This window comes from Bufo bufo, chromosome 5 (genome assembly GCF_905171765.1).
Source record: "Bufo bufo chromosome 5, aBufBuf1.1, whole genome shotgun sequence".
Lineage (NCBI taxonomy): Eukaryota > Metazoa > Chordata > Amphibia > Anura > Bufonidae > Bufo > Bufo bufo.
In genome coordinates this window covers 259,683,987-259,697,606 of record NC_053393.1, presented here as the reverse complement: position 1 = coordinate 259,697,606, position 13,620 = coordinate 259,683,987, and the positions used below count along the sequence as shown (strand labels likewise).

General features: G+C 42.5%; 1 protein-coding gene across 8 annotated transcripts in view; it reads right to left on the bottom strand.

The window, feature by feature from the left end:
* Positions 1–13,620, bottom strand: part of BRD9 (bromodomain containing 9) — an 88,041-nt gene that overhangs the window by 21,503 nt on the left and 52,918 nt on the right. For all 8 annotated transcript variants that reach the window (XM_040434136.1, XM_040434131.1, XM_040434134.1 and 5 more), the window contains 2 exons: positions 12,146–12,278; positions 8,388–8,499 (listed from right to left, as the gene is read on the bottom strand). In XM_040434136.1, coding sequence (XP_040290070.1) covers positions 8,388–8,499; positions 12,146–12,278 — 245 coding nt within the window. The remainder of the gene's footprint in view (positions 1–8,387; positions 8,500–12,145; positions 12,279–13,620) is intronic.

The following is a 13,620-nucleotide window of genomic DNA, read 5'->3' as shown; positions in this document are numbered from 1 at the left end:
CCATCATTAGGGTACTGAGATCTCAGGGGCCAAGGGGCATTGTTTCAGTGCTATACACGCACTTGCTTAATTGTCGCATGACAGTGATCCCACTGATGGTTGAGGATAAGTGGAGGCTGTCAATACCCTCTTTGACTCCTGAAGATTGGAGAGAGGCTCTGATAGTCCCAACTTTAAGTGTCACCCTCTATAAATAATAAAATTGTGCAGTTGTTCATCTTACACCATAGCTACCTCACCCCCACCAGGCTACACAAAATCGGAAGACTTACCCACACTAAGTGCCACAGGTGCGATGGAGATGGCGCTAACTTCTGGCACATGATGTGGGACTGCGAGCCCATTTGCCAGTTCTGGACCTCAGTGTTGGAGGTCCTCTCCACCATGGTCCCTGTGACTTTACCTTTATGTCCCAAGTTGTGTATACTGGGGGTTCTGGACGAGGCGTCCTGGTCGCATTATCACAGGGTCTTCCTTGGGGAGACGCTGTTCCTTGCCAGAAAGGCCATAGCCATGCGCTGGATGGGGGATAGACATCCCAGAAGAGGGCAGTGGATCTCCCTAGTAAACCATGCAGTCTCTATGGAGAATTTTGTCTACAAGCACAGAGGATGTCCACAAAAGTTCCATAAGGTCTGGGGGGGATTGGTGCTCATCACCGCTGACTCTGCACACAACACATATGTACTCAGGAACTGATGACCCTCCTTGATCTCCCACCTTACCAACGGTGGGATCGCCTCGCTTACAGTGCTGTAACTGACACGGTGTCCCTCACATACTTGCAAGCTACCTGTAACTCCAGTTATTATGTGCTCTTCTATTCCAGATTTTCAGCATGCATTAGTATTTGTGTAACTATGCTAATCTTGCATGTCATCATTGACCCCTGCGTGGGCAATCACAATGTCTTGTATGTACCATACTTGTGCTGTTTTCCTTTAATAAAACGAGTTTAAAAAAACTTGACCAGCTAAGAGAGGCCATTGGCCTACCTAAAGCCTCATTCACAAGTCAGTGTTTCACGGACGTGTTCTTCACAGACAGCACATGTCCCCATTCATTTTAATGTGTGTTTTCAGACAAGTCTTTTCAGCATGGATGCATGCTCTATTTTATCTGTGTTCACGGATCCATCACGTCCATTATAGTCTATGGGTCCATGAAAACCATGGATGTAACACGGATGCCATCCGTGTTGCATTCGTGTTTCACGGATCATTAAAAAGAGATGCTTTACTAATGGAGGGTTGTCAGATTGTTTTGCTCTTGCCAGGGGCACCAGACAGGGATGCCCATTGTCGCCCTTATTGTTTGCTCTCGCAATAGAGCCGCTCGCGGCGCATATCCGCTTATCAACAAATATAGAGGGGTTTAGATACGGTGGGCTGCACAATAAAGTGGCTATGTACGCGGATGATACTCTGCTTTTTATGGGCGATACTGGTGCGTCCCTGGATGCGGCCATGGCATTGATTGACAGATTTGGTGGCTTCTCTGGACTTCAGATAAACGTCCTGTCAGAAATAGCAGCTGCACGCTAATCGTGCAGCTGCTGATCGGGTTGCCCGCTGTCAGTGACAGCAGGGCAACCCTAAGACAAGGCAGGGACAGTTCCCAGGTGTCCCTGCCTTCACGATCGCTGCAGACACAGCGCTCACCGAGCGCTGTGTCTGCAGAGAAGGAAGCGCACAGCGCTTCCTGTTCCGGCCCGGCGGTCATGTGACCGCCGTGACCGGAGAGTGCAGGGGCTGTGTGAGGTCTCTCAGAGACCTTGATCAGCCCTGCTGTGAGGCTGTACAGCGCAGGATTGCTGCTGTACAGCCTCTCTAGGGGTGCATTTCTTCTGTAACTGGGGCTACTATGTCAGCCCCAGTTACAGGAGAAATCAACAGTGAAAAAAAAAAGAAAAAGTGAAGTAAATGTCCCCCAGAGGTCTTGTATGACCTTATGGGGGACGAAAAGTGCAAAAAAAAATAAAAAAAATAAAGGGTTGAAAAAATAAAATAAAATAAAGTTTCACATGTAAAAAAAAAAAAGTTCCCAAGTAAGGAATAAAAAAAAAAAATTAAAAATAGAAAAAATTAAATAAAATAGACATATTAGGTATCGCCACGTCCGTAAAAACCAGCTCTATAAAAGTATCACATGACCTAACCCCTCGGGTGAACACCGTAAAAAAAAAAAAAAATGGTGTAAAAAAAGCAATTTTTTGTCACCTTGCATCACAAAAGGTGCAACACCAAAAACGCGTATGTCCCACAAAATAGTACCAATAAAACCGTCACCTCATCCCGCAAAAAATGAGCCCCTACATAAGAAAATCTCTTAAAAAATAAAAAAACTATAGCTCTTAGAACATGGAGACACTAAAACATCATTTTTTTGGTTTCAAAAATGCTATTATTGTGTTAAAGTGAAACAAATAAAAAAAAGTATACATATTAGGTATTGCCGCGTCCGTAAAAACCAGCTCTATAAAAATATCACATGACCTAACCCCTCGGGTGAACACCGTAAAAAAAAAAAAAAAATGGTGTAAAAAAAGCAATTTTTTGTCACCTTGCATCACAAAAGGTGCAACACCAAAAACGCGTATGTCCCACAAAATAGTACCAATAAAACCGTCACCTCATCCCGCAAAAAATGAGCCCCTACATAAGAAAATCTCTTAAAAAATAAAAAAACTATAGCTCTTAGAACATGGAGACACTAAAACATCATTTTTTTGGTTTCAAAAATGCTATTATTGTGTTAAAGTGAAACAAATAAAAAAAAGTATACATATTAGGTATTGCCGCGTCCGTAAAAACCAGCTCTATAAAAATATCACATGACCTAACCCCTCGGGTGAACACCGTAAAAAAAAAAAAAAAAAACCTGTCAAAACAAGCAATTTTTGTCACCTTGCATCACAAAAGGTGCAACACCAAGTGATCAAAAATGCGTATGTCCCACAAAATAGTACCAATAAAACCGTCACCTCATCCCGCAAAAAATGAGCCCCTACATAAGAAAATCTCTCAAAAAATAAAAAAACTATAGCTCTCAGAACATGGACACATTAAAATATAATTTTTTTGTTTCAAAAATGCTATTATTGTGTAAAACTTTAATAAATAAGAAAAAGTATACATATTAGGTATCGCCACGTCCGTAACAATCTGCTCTATAAAAATGTCACTTGACTGAACCCCTCAGGTGAACACCGTAAAAATAAATAAATAGAAACTGTGCTAAAACAACCAATTTTTTGGTCACCTTGCCCCATAAAGTGTTATAATGAATGATTAAAAAATCATATGTACCCAAAAATAGTACTAATAAAACTGGCACCTTATCCCCTAGTTTCCAAAATGGGGTCACTTCTTGGGAGTTTCTACTGTAAGGGTGCATCAGGGGGCTTCAAATGGGACATGGCATCTAAAAACCATGTGGAGTTCCTTTTCTTCTGCGCCCTGCCGTGTGCCCATACAGCAGTTTATGACCACATGTGGGGTGTTTCTGTAAACCGCAGAATCTGGGTAATAAATATTGAGTTTTGTTTGGCTGTTAACCATCGATGTGTTAAAGAAAAAAATTGATTAAAATGGAAAATCTGCCAAAAAAGTGAAATTTAAAAATTTGATCTCCATTTTCCTTTAATTCTTGTGGAACGCCTAAAGGGTTAACAAAGTTTGTAAAATCGGTTTTGAATACCTTGAGGGGTGTAGTTTCTACAATGGGGTCATTTATGGGGGTATCCACTATGTAGGCCCCACAAAGTGACTTCAGACCTGAACTGGTCCTTATAAAGTGGATTTTGGCAATTTTCTTAAAAATTTGAAGAATTCCTTCTAAACTTCTAAGCCTTCTAACGTCCTAAAAAAATAAAATGACATTTCCAAAATGATGCCAACATAAAGTAGACATATGGGGAATGTTAAATAATAAATATTTTATGAGGTATCACTTTCTGTTTTAAAAGCAGAGAAATTGAAATTTAGAAAATTGCGAATTTTTCAAATTTTTGGGTAAATTTGGGATTTTTTCATAAATAAAGGTGAAATATTTTGACTCAAATTTATGACTATCATGAAGTACAATGTGTCACGAGAAAACAATCTCTGAATGACTTGGATAAATAAAGGCGTTCCAAAGTTATTACCACATAAAGTGAGATATGTCAGTTTTGCAAAATTTGGCCTGTTCAGGAAGGGGGCAAAGGGCCCAGATGGGAAGTGGTTAAAGTGAGGTCATGGTGTAGACTCTTTCTTTCGGTGGTAGGTAGAGTGAATCTTTTAAAAATGGTTATGATGCCCCAGTTGCTTTATGTACTGAATAATGCTCCCGTATGGATCCCCCTGGATAGATTCAAGAAAATTCATTCTATATTTAGGGATCTTACTTGGAAATATGGGCAGGCTAGGATTAAACTGGAGACATTGCAATATCCTAAGTCGGAAGGGGGCCTGGCTGTCCCTAATGCATGGCTTTATTTTCTGGCTTCTCAATGTCAGCATTTCAAGGGATGGATTGATTTACAAGCTCCGGATATGACAGGGCAGATATTGCAGCATTGGCTGGGCAGTCGGGACCTCATGGGCATTCTGGAAGGCTCAGGAATGCATGCTGGGAGGGAAAAACTCCCTCTTATTGAACTTATGAAAAAAGTTTGGGCAAAGGTGAAGCAGCTAAGAGGTGTAGGTGGAATCAGTGAACTTTCCCCTATTGGAAAGAATCATCTGTTGCCCGAATTTTTTAACATACCAGGACTTAGGAACTGGGAAACTTATGGAGTGACGAGAATTGGGCAATTAATTGAGGATAAAATATGTAAGTCATTTCAAAACCTGCAGCAGGAATTTAATATTCCTAGGGGGTGGTTCTATAAATATCTCCAAATGAGGCATGCCCTTGAGGTCACATTGCGGAAAGGATGTGTGATAGCCCAAATGGAGGTGGTTCATAAGCTTGTTCTCCCGACAGGGGGAGGAAAAAGAGGGCTGATATCACAGTTGTATGCTCTTTTACTGGAAAAATTCCTGGAGGGGTTTCCGCTCTCAAGAATGAAAAAATGGGAGGCTGACGTGGGGGTTATGTCTAAAGATAAGTGGGAAGATATATTGGAAGGGGTCCCCAAAGTGTCCTTGAGCGAACAGGGCAAACTGTCCCAGCTATTTATTATTATACATAGAGTGTACAAAACACCGGGGTTTCTAAAAAAGGTTGGAGTAAGAATTGATGACAGGTGTCCAAAGTGTATGGAAGAGGGTGCGGATTTGTTACATATGCTGTGGTCTTGTCCAGTAATTGGTAATTATTGGGAGGATGTAAGAAATATGATTAATAGCAGAATGACATTGAGAATCCAAAAAGACCCAAAGGTGTGTATATTGGGATATGTGTCTGAGATTGGAGGGACTGAATCGGTCAAGGTAGCTGTGGGGAGGTTGCTATATGTGGCCAGGAAGCTGATTGCTATGAGATGGATCCAGGGAAGTCCGCCTACACTGGGTGAGTTTGAACGGAAGGTGCATGACATGATGATACTTGAAAAAGGGGTGTATGTGAAGAGAGGGTGTCCTCAAAAGTTTGATAAATTGTGGAGTGATTGGTTATCTCATACTCACGTGGTTATATAGGCTCGTCAAGGTCAAGTCTAGTTGTCAGGGAGGGGGGTGTTAGGGCAAGGTGGGGGGGAAGGGTTTTGGGGGGGTTTAGATATTTATAATTCTTTGTTTCAAATATTTGTTTTATTATGTGTACACGTTATGTACAGATACTGGATAAAACTGTGTGGTGATATTTGTACAGTTAATGTTGTATTCTGACTCCACATGGTGGATAAAACAAGAAAAACAACGTATTGATTTTTGTAATACTCTGTATTTTTGATTCAATAAAAACGACTTGATTTAAAAAAAAAAAAGAGATGCTTTGATTTTTTTTTTTCAAATGTTCATTGTCAATAAAACACGGATGGAACACGGACAGCAAAAAAAAAAACGGACCCACGGACCCAACACGGATGCATCAATGACCACCTCACGGATTTGAACACGGACGTGTGAATGAGGCTCAACTGGGACAAAATCCTCAAAAATAAAAATGCAGCCATAAAAAATTCGAATTGTGAGAGGTACATACCTTATGGGAATAAAAGGGTAAGGAGCAAGAAAAGAAAACAAAAAAAACAAAACAATGTAGGGTTGTTGCGGGTATCGATACCTTTGTCCCGGTATCGATATGATACCGGCATTTCGATATTTTCGATACTGGCCTGCGCTGCTGCACAGTCTAGCATCTCTGAACATGAGCGTGCTGACAACGCGCTCATGTTCCCTCAGCAGCACAGGGGAGAAGGAAGCAGTCTCTCCCTCCCCCCTGTGCCGCTGCTGCCACCAATGGGGAGAGAGGGGCGGAGGAGGGGAGGGCGCACTGCGCCACCAATGATAGGACGACCTTTTTTATGGGTTCGGAGTTCGTTAAGTTACCAGGCTACATATAGAGGTGCCCAGGGATCTCCCTGCACCTACTATTATTCCTGGGCACCGCTCCGTTCGCCCGCTGTGGCCCAGTTACAGTCTCCTTCTCGGAACGCCCAGGAGAGAAGCTGATGTCTCCTCCCCATCGCTCCGATAGTAGTAATTAGCATACGGCGCAGGAGACTGTAACTGGGGCACAGCGGGCGAACGGAGCGGCGCCCAGGAATAATAGTAGGTGCAGGGAGATCCCTTGGCGCCACTCTATGTGGCCTGGTAACTTAACTAAGTCCGAACCCACGAAAGGTAGTCTAACTTTTAATACAGGAGGCAGGGGCCGGCAGCAGAATCACATTGCCGGCACCCTGCCTTTCACAGGGAGCTGCGATCAGTGGCCGTTAACCCCTCAGGTGCGGCACCTAAGGGGTTAACTGCCGCTGATTTGCTGCCAGTACCTGCCTCCTGTATTAAAGGTTAATTATCATTGGTGGCGCAGTGCACCCCCCCCAGTATTAGAATCATTGGTGGCTCAGTGCCTCCTCCCCCCAGTATTAAAATCATTGGTGGCAGTGGCCACAGGGTCCCCTCCTCTTCATTGGTGGCAGTGGCAGTTTCTGATCGGAGCACCAGCAGTGTAAGCCTGGGGCTCCGATCGGTTACCATGGCAGCCAGGACGCTACTGAAAACCTGGCTGCCATAGTCGGCTCCCTTCTGCTGTGTGAACAGAGCACAGAGCAGCAGGGAGAGTGTGAAGTCCTATTCACCCTGATAGAGCTCTATCAGGGTGAATAGTATAAGGGATGAAAAAATACCAGGTTCTAGCCCCTAAGGAAACATTAGGTATAAAATATATAAACAATAAATGTGTGGTGAATGCCGGAACAGAAAAAAAAAAAGCGGAATGCAAGTGGCTTTTTTGGTTTATTTTTTCCGCGTGGTATCGAATGGTATAGAGTATTGCAATACTTTTTTATGGTATCGAAATCGAATCAAAAATTTGTTATCGCAACAACTCTACAACAATGTGGCTATATGGAAACGTAAAGAAAGAAATAAATGACAAAAAGAAATAATTGAAATCACTAAAACAGGAAGGTAGCAAGGAAGCATTGAAAAACTACAGCAGATACTACTGTCACTATGGCTAGCACAGTAACTGAATCTATATTTTACTATTTGGAACTAGGAGATTCCTTCCTGGAAAATAGCCATATTCATTGTATAGACAAAAAACTAAATTTCAGAGGGGAAGAGGGGGCATACATGGCTGCAGCCTGAGAGAACAATTCACTGCTTTTCTATTTTATTTTTGAGGGTCTCCAATTGTGATATCTTAGGCTACTTTCACACTCGCGTTTTGTGCGGATCAGTCATGGACAGATCAGCCAAGACGGATCAGTCATGAACACCATTGAAAGTCAATTGAGGACGGATCCGTTTTCTATTGTGCCAGATTGTGTCAGCGAAAACGGATCCGTCCCCATTGACTTACATTGTGTGCCAGGACAGATCTGTTTGGCTCAGTTTCATCAGACGGACACCAAAACGCTGCAAGCAGCATTTTGGTGTCAGTCTCCAAAGCGGAATGGAGACTGAACTGATACAAACTGATGCATTCTGAGAAGATCCTTTTCCATTCAGAATGCATTAAAATGCAAACTGATCAGTTTTGGACCGCTTGTGAGAGCCCTGAACAAATCTCAAAAACGGAAAGCCAAAACGCGAGTGTGAAAGTAGACTTACAAAACAAGAATAAAAAATATATATCAGAAGATTATGTTAGGATTTGTTGGCTGTTTTTTTTATTCTGGGTTTAGTGTCCCTTTAAGTATTGGTCTATTTTGGGCCTTCAGGGCTAAGTGATTTCTTTAGAAGATGGGAGATATCAGTTTGACTTAATGTAATGATTACTAAAAACTGTACCTGTTTTAGTTGATAAAGAATTTTGGAATGATCTCCTTCCGTTATTTGATCCAGCATGTCATTCACCATTTTCTTTGCATAAGTACCACAGTCTTTTACAAACTCTTGAAGGCTAAAATAAAAACATATAAAATATAAAATGTAAAACAGAAACCAGGTGTTTATAAAGCTTAAAGGCTATGTACACCTTTTGGGGCATTTTTTATTTATTTATTATTATTATTGCATTGTACTCATTTTGAGCTAAAAATAATTTATTCGATTGCTCTTTATAAAACAATTTGTACCACTGTCTTTGTGCAGCCTTGAGTTTATCTAATAACAGGATCTCAATTTTCACTCTGCTCCTCATCTCTGACCTTATAAACACTCATTATAGCTAATTTCTAATCTTACTGATAAGAAGGTGGCTTAAATAAATGTTTATGACCTTTTAGTAATTTTAGAGATAAGTTTTATTAGATGACCAGCACAAAGTGAAAGTAAAAAGTACATTCACACAGTTAGAAAAACAGTTAACCATCAATAATTTATAAAGAGCAATTGAAAAGAAGATTTTTAGCCCAAAATGAGTAAAATTGCCCCAAAGGTGTACGTAGCCTTTAAAGGACAACCCCTCCATGAGCCCTCTCCAGTGCAGTTCTGTGGTGCTGGTCCAGTCCTCCTGCAGCTGCTTGTTTACAAACTGTAGTGGCGAGTTGCCGGTATATGATGATGCAGCCATTAACTGTCCTAAATGGTCTAATGCTGAGGACAGTAATTGGCTGCAGCGGTCATGTGCTGTATAATGGCAAATCACTGTTAGGCCTCTTTCACACGGGCGTCGTGTGCAAGGGCTGGATAGGAAGCGGGTGCGTCGTGGGAAAATGCGCGATTTTCCGTGGGAGTGCAAAGCGTTTTAATGCGTTTTGCACATGCGCGAGAAAAATCACCATGTTTGGTACCCAGACCTGAACTTCTTCACAGAAGTTTGGGTTAGGTGTTCTGTAGATTTTATTTTTTTCCCTTATAACATGGTTATAAGGGAAAATAATAGCATTCCTAATACAGAATGCTTAGTAAAATGTCCATTGAGGGGTTAAAAATAATAAACAAATTTAACTCACCCCATCCACTTTGTCGCGTAGCGGATCTCCTCTTCTTTCTTCAGGACCTGGGTAAAGGACCTTTGATGAAGTCACCGCGCTCATCCCATGGTCCATCACCATGGTGATGGACCATGTGATGAGCGCAGTGACTTCATCAAAGGTCCTTTACCCAGGTCCTGAAGAAAGAAGAGGAGATCCGCTACGCGACCAAGTAGATGGGGTGAGTTAAATTTGTTTATAATAATTTTTTAACCCCTCCATCCCGAATTTACTTAGCATTCTGTATTAAGAATGCTATTATTTTCCCTTATTACCGTTATAAGGGAAAATAATAATGATCAGGTCCCCATCCCGATCATCTCCTAGCAACCATGCGTGAAAATCACACCTCATCCACACTTGCTTGCGGAGGCTTTCCATTTTTTACGATTCACTTCCATTCATGCGTTGCGTGAAAAACTCACAATATAGAGCATGCTGCGATTTTCCCGCAACGCACAAGTGATGCGTGAAAATCACTGCTCATGTGCACAGCCCCATAGAAATGAATGGGTCAGGATTCAGTGCGTGTGAAAGAGGCCTTACCGTTTGTAAACAAGTAGTGGTAGAAGGACAGGAGCAATGCCGCAGAGAATGGCACTAGAGAAATGGGGTGAACATTTTTTTTTTTTTTTTTCAGAGCTTGTCTAAAATGTTCAATTATCTCAGCTTAGATGCGTGTGAATGGACTCTTAGGGCTGTTTCACACGAGCGGATGCAGTGCGTGTCATTCGCAGTGTGAATGGCAGCCAAGCCCCGCACTGGACAGCAGAGACACATAGCATTAACATGATTGATAATGCTCCGTGCTTCTCTGATATTTTTACTACAAAATCACAGTGACAACTTTATCTGTGATTTTGTAGATCACAGAGAAGCACGGAGCATTATCAACCATGTTAATGCTATGTGTCTCTGCTGTCCAGTGCGGGGCTTGGCTGTCATTCACTCTGCGGATGACACGCCCTTAGAGTGCATTCACACAATCATATGTATTTTGTGGTCTACAAAATGTGGGTGTGCCAAATATGGACAACATCCTTGTGACATCCATGTTTTTTCTGCAGACCCATTCAAACAGTGCCTTTATTTTGCAGGGCCGCAGAACAGACATACAGATGTGGAGAGCACATATACAGACATGTGAATGAGGCCTTAGGTGGAAGTTCTGCAAGGGCATTCAAAGAACATCAAGGGGCAAAATATGAATGAAACAGTACATCTAAGTATATGAGCATTATTTTTAAATCTTTCCAATTTTTGTGTGATCTAACAAGAGTAAATTATTGAAATATTTGTATACTTATTGTTTGACAAATCTGTCAACATTCACACAGGTAAAATGATGGCACTTTCATGCCAGAATCTGTGTTGAGTTGAGGTACAGATACCATTTTTCACCCCAATTCATCCTGGCCTAACAATAAGTCACACCAACCATATACATGCCCTACATTAACCTCCTAACAGTCACATTAAAATTGTAAAATCCCTCCCAAAAATTATTGTAGATTTTTAATGTGTGTGCAGTAAATCTTGTTGGCGCACAACTCAAGGGACACAAATGCATTTTTAACACCTTAGTCACATAATTTTAGCCTTTGGCCCCTTGCACACGGACGTATTTTCATTCCGTTACTTTTTTTTGCGGACCGTATACGGAACCATTCATTTCAATGGGTCCACCAAAAAAAATAAAAAAATATGGAAGGTACTCCGTGTGCATTCCGTTTCCGTATTTACGTTCCGCAAAAAAATAGAAATGTTCTAATATTGTCCGCATTACATACCAGTTTATGGAGAGAGGAAGGGGAGGAGCAGAAGGGTGAGGCTTCTGGAGAAAGGCAGAGATACTGCTGATGGCTTGTAAGTGATTTCCTGTCTTAATTCATTGCTGGATCCACCTCTAAACTACTCAGAGCTGCTGTATAATGCCTTCCATCACTGCTGCTGCTTCTGAGGTTTTGCTATAGAGACATAGGGAGTGGAATATCCTGTTTTTCCACGTCCTATGTATCAGAGACATTGTGCCAGGTAATCTCCACCAGCTCACAGAAAACTGAGAATTACGGACAGAGATAACACAGGGGAAAGCTAGCTGCTAAACAATACAAAATACATGCCCTATAAGATTATATTATAATTATTTATTCTTCTTATTCTGAAAAACTACCTGAAACAAATAGTTACACTTTAAAGTATACAAGCTTTAAAACAAAAGTAAATAAATAGTGGCAACATTTATAACATAAATAAAAACAATACAAACAATGCTCACTTATCCAATCCCTCGATGATCCAGCACAGACACTCCGGTGGTGCACAAACTCTTTGTATACAAGTGGCTGACATATCACTACTGCATTGGCCTCAGCGGTAACGTGCTGAACATCTGGCAAACTGATGCAAGATATCAGTAGTACGCCACATGACCGTTGATGCCACTGATGGCTGCAGTAGGCATGCACTGACTGCTAGTGAAAAAAGCCTTGGGGGACCGCAAGCATGTCTGTGCTGGATTGGCAAAGGACAGGAAAAGTATTTTTTATCTTTTGTTATTTTATAATTTTTGTTTTTCAAAGGTCGGATAAACCCTTTACTTTACTTGGCCTTGTTACAAAATATTCTTACCTAAGAGCACATTGTATCCCTGTGTCATCACCATAAGCAGCGTACATTAGTTCCATCTCATCAGGCTTAAGATCAGTGAAGAGAGTATTATTTTGTAAAGACAGGGCTGTACTGGTACTGTTAAGAAATGTGACTACAAAAAACAAAATGTACATCAATACACACAACTGCTATTTATGAAAAAAAAGGAGATTTTTTGTGAAACTCACCTGTAAAATCTTTTTCTCGTCTTTTCCATTGGGGGACACAGACCATGGGTATAGCCTAGGCCATTACTAGGAGGGGACACTATGCAAATAAGAAAAAACAGCTCCTCCTCCACTGGCTATACCCCCATGCTCCAACAGGAGGACCTCAGTGCGTGCAAAAGCAGTAGGAGAAGGAGACCAAAGACCAAATATTAATAAAGAACAACAGAACCTAGGAATACCGCCGTCAGGCCGTTAACCATAAGGTCCCAATAGAATAGAACCAACCCCTCCTGTAACAGACAAGAATGGGTGGGAGCTGTGTCCCCCAATGGAAAAGACGAGAAAAAGATTTTACAGGTGAGTTTCACAAAAAATCTCCTTTTCTCGCCCATTCCATTGGGGGACACAGACCATGGGACGTCCTAGAGCAGTCCATGGGGTGGGAAGACCAGCACCTCCAGAGGGAAAACGTCCAACGGTTAAACAGGAACCACAGCCTGCAATACCTTGCGCCCTAGGGCATCATCAGCCGACGCCACAGAGTGCAGCTGGTAGAACTTTGTAAAGGTATGTAAGGACAACCAGGTGGCAGCCTTACAAAGTTGTGATGTAGAGGCTCGATTGTGCCTAGCCCAGGAGGCCCCTCGGAAACCACAAAAAGGGAGTCCGAGCGGCGAAATGGGGCAGTAACCGACAGGTACACCCGTAAAACACGGACAACATCTAGAGAATGGAGAGCGCGCTCCTTGGGGTTCGCCGGAGCAGGGATAGGCTCCGCCCCCCAGTCACTTGACAAATCGCGCGCGCGGGAACCATGAAAAAAGGCAAACCCTGGCTCCGAAAATGGCGCCCACCGCCAGAGTGCAGGGGACAAGAAGGAATCCCTCCTCCCTCTCAACCAGCTGGCCCTCCCAGATCCCCAGGTAAGAACTAAAGAACATTGTCACAGTGTGAGCACGGGGGGAGGGGGAGCTTGCTGGAGAGCAACTTATCTGAGTCCTGCAGCCTTCACCCTCTGTTCCGGACCAGCAGGTGGTCACCTCTTCAGTCATCTGGCACAAGGAGTGGCAGTGCACTGGATAGAGGGCAGGACTAGGTGACCCCGGATCTGGTAGGCCACCGGAGCTGCAGGTCGAGCCCGGTTCCACTTATCTTCTGGGGGGAAAGGGAGGTAGCCGGGGACAGCCATTCGACCCCGGCGCTCGCTCCACTGAGAGACCAGGGACGCAACATGCGACCCTGCGTCCTCTGTTTAGAAAAAAACAAACAGGAGAAGAAAAAAAT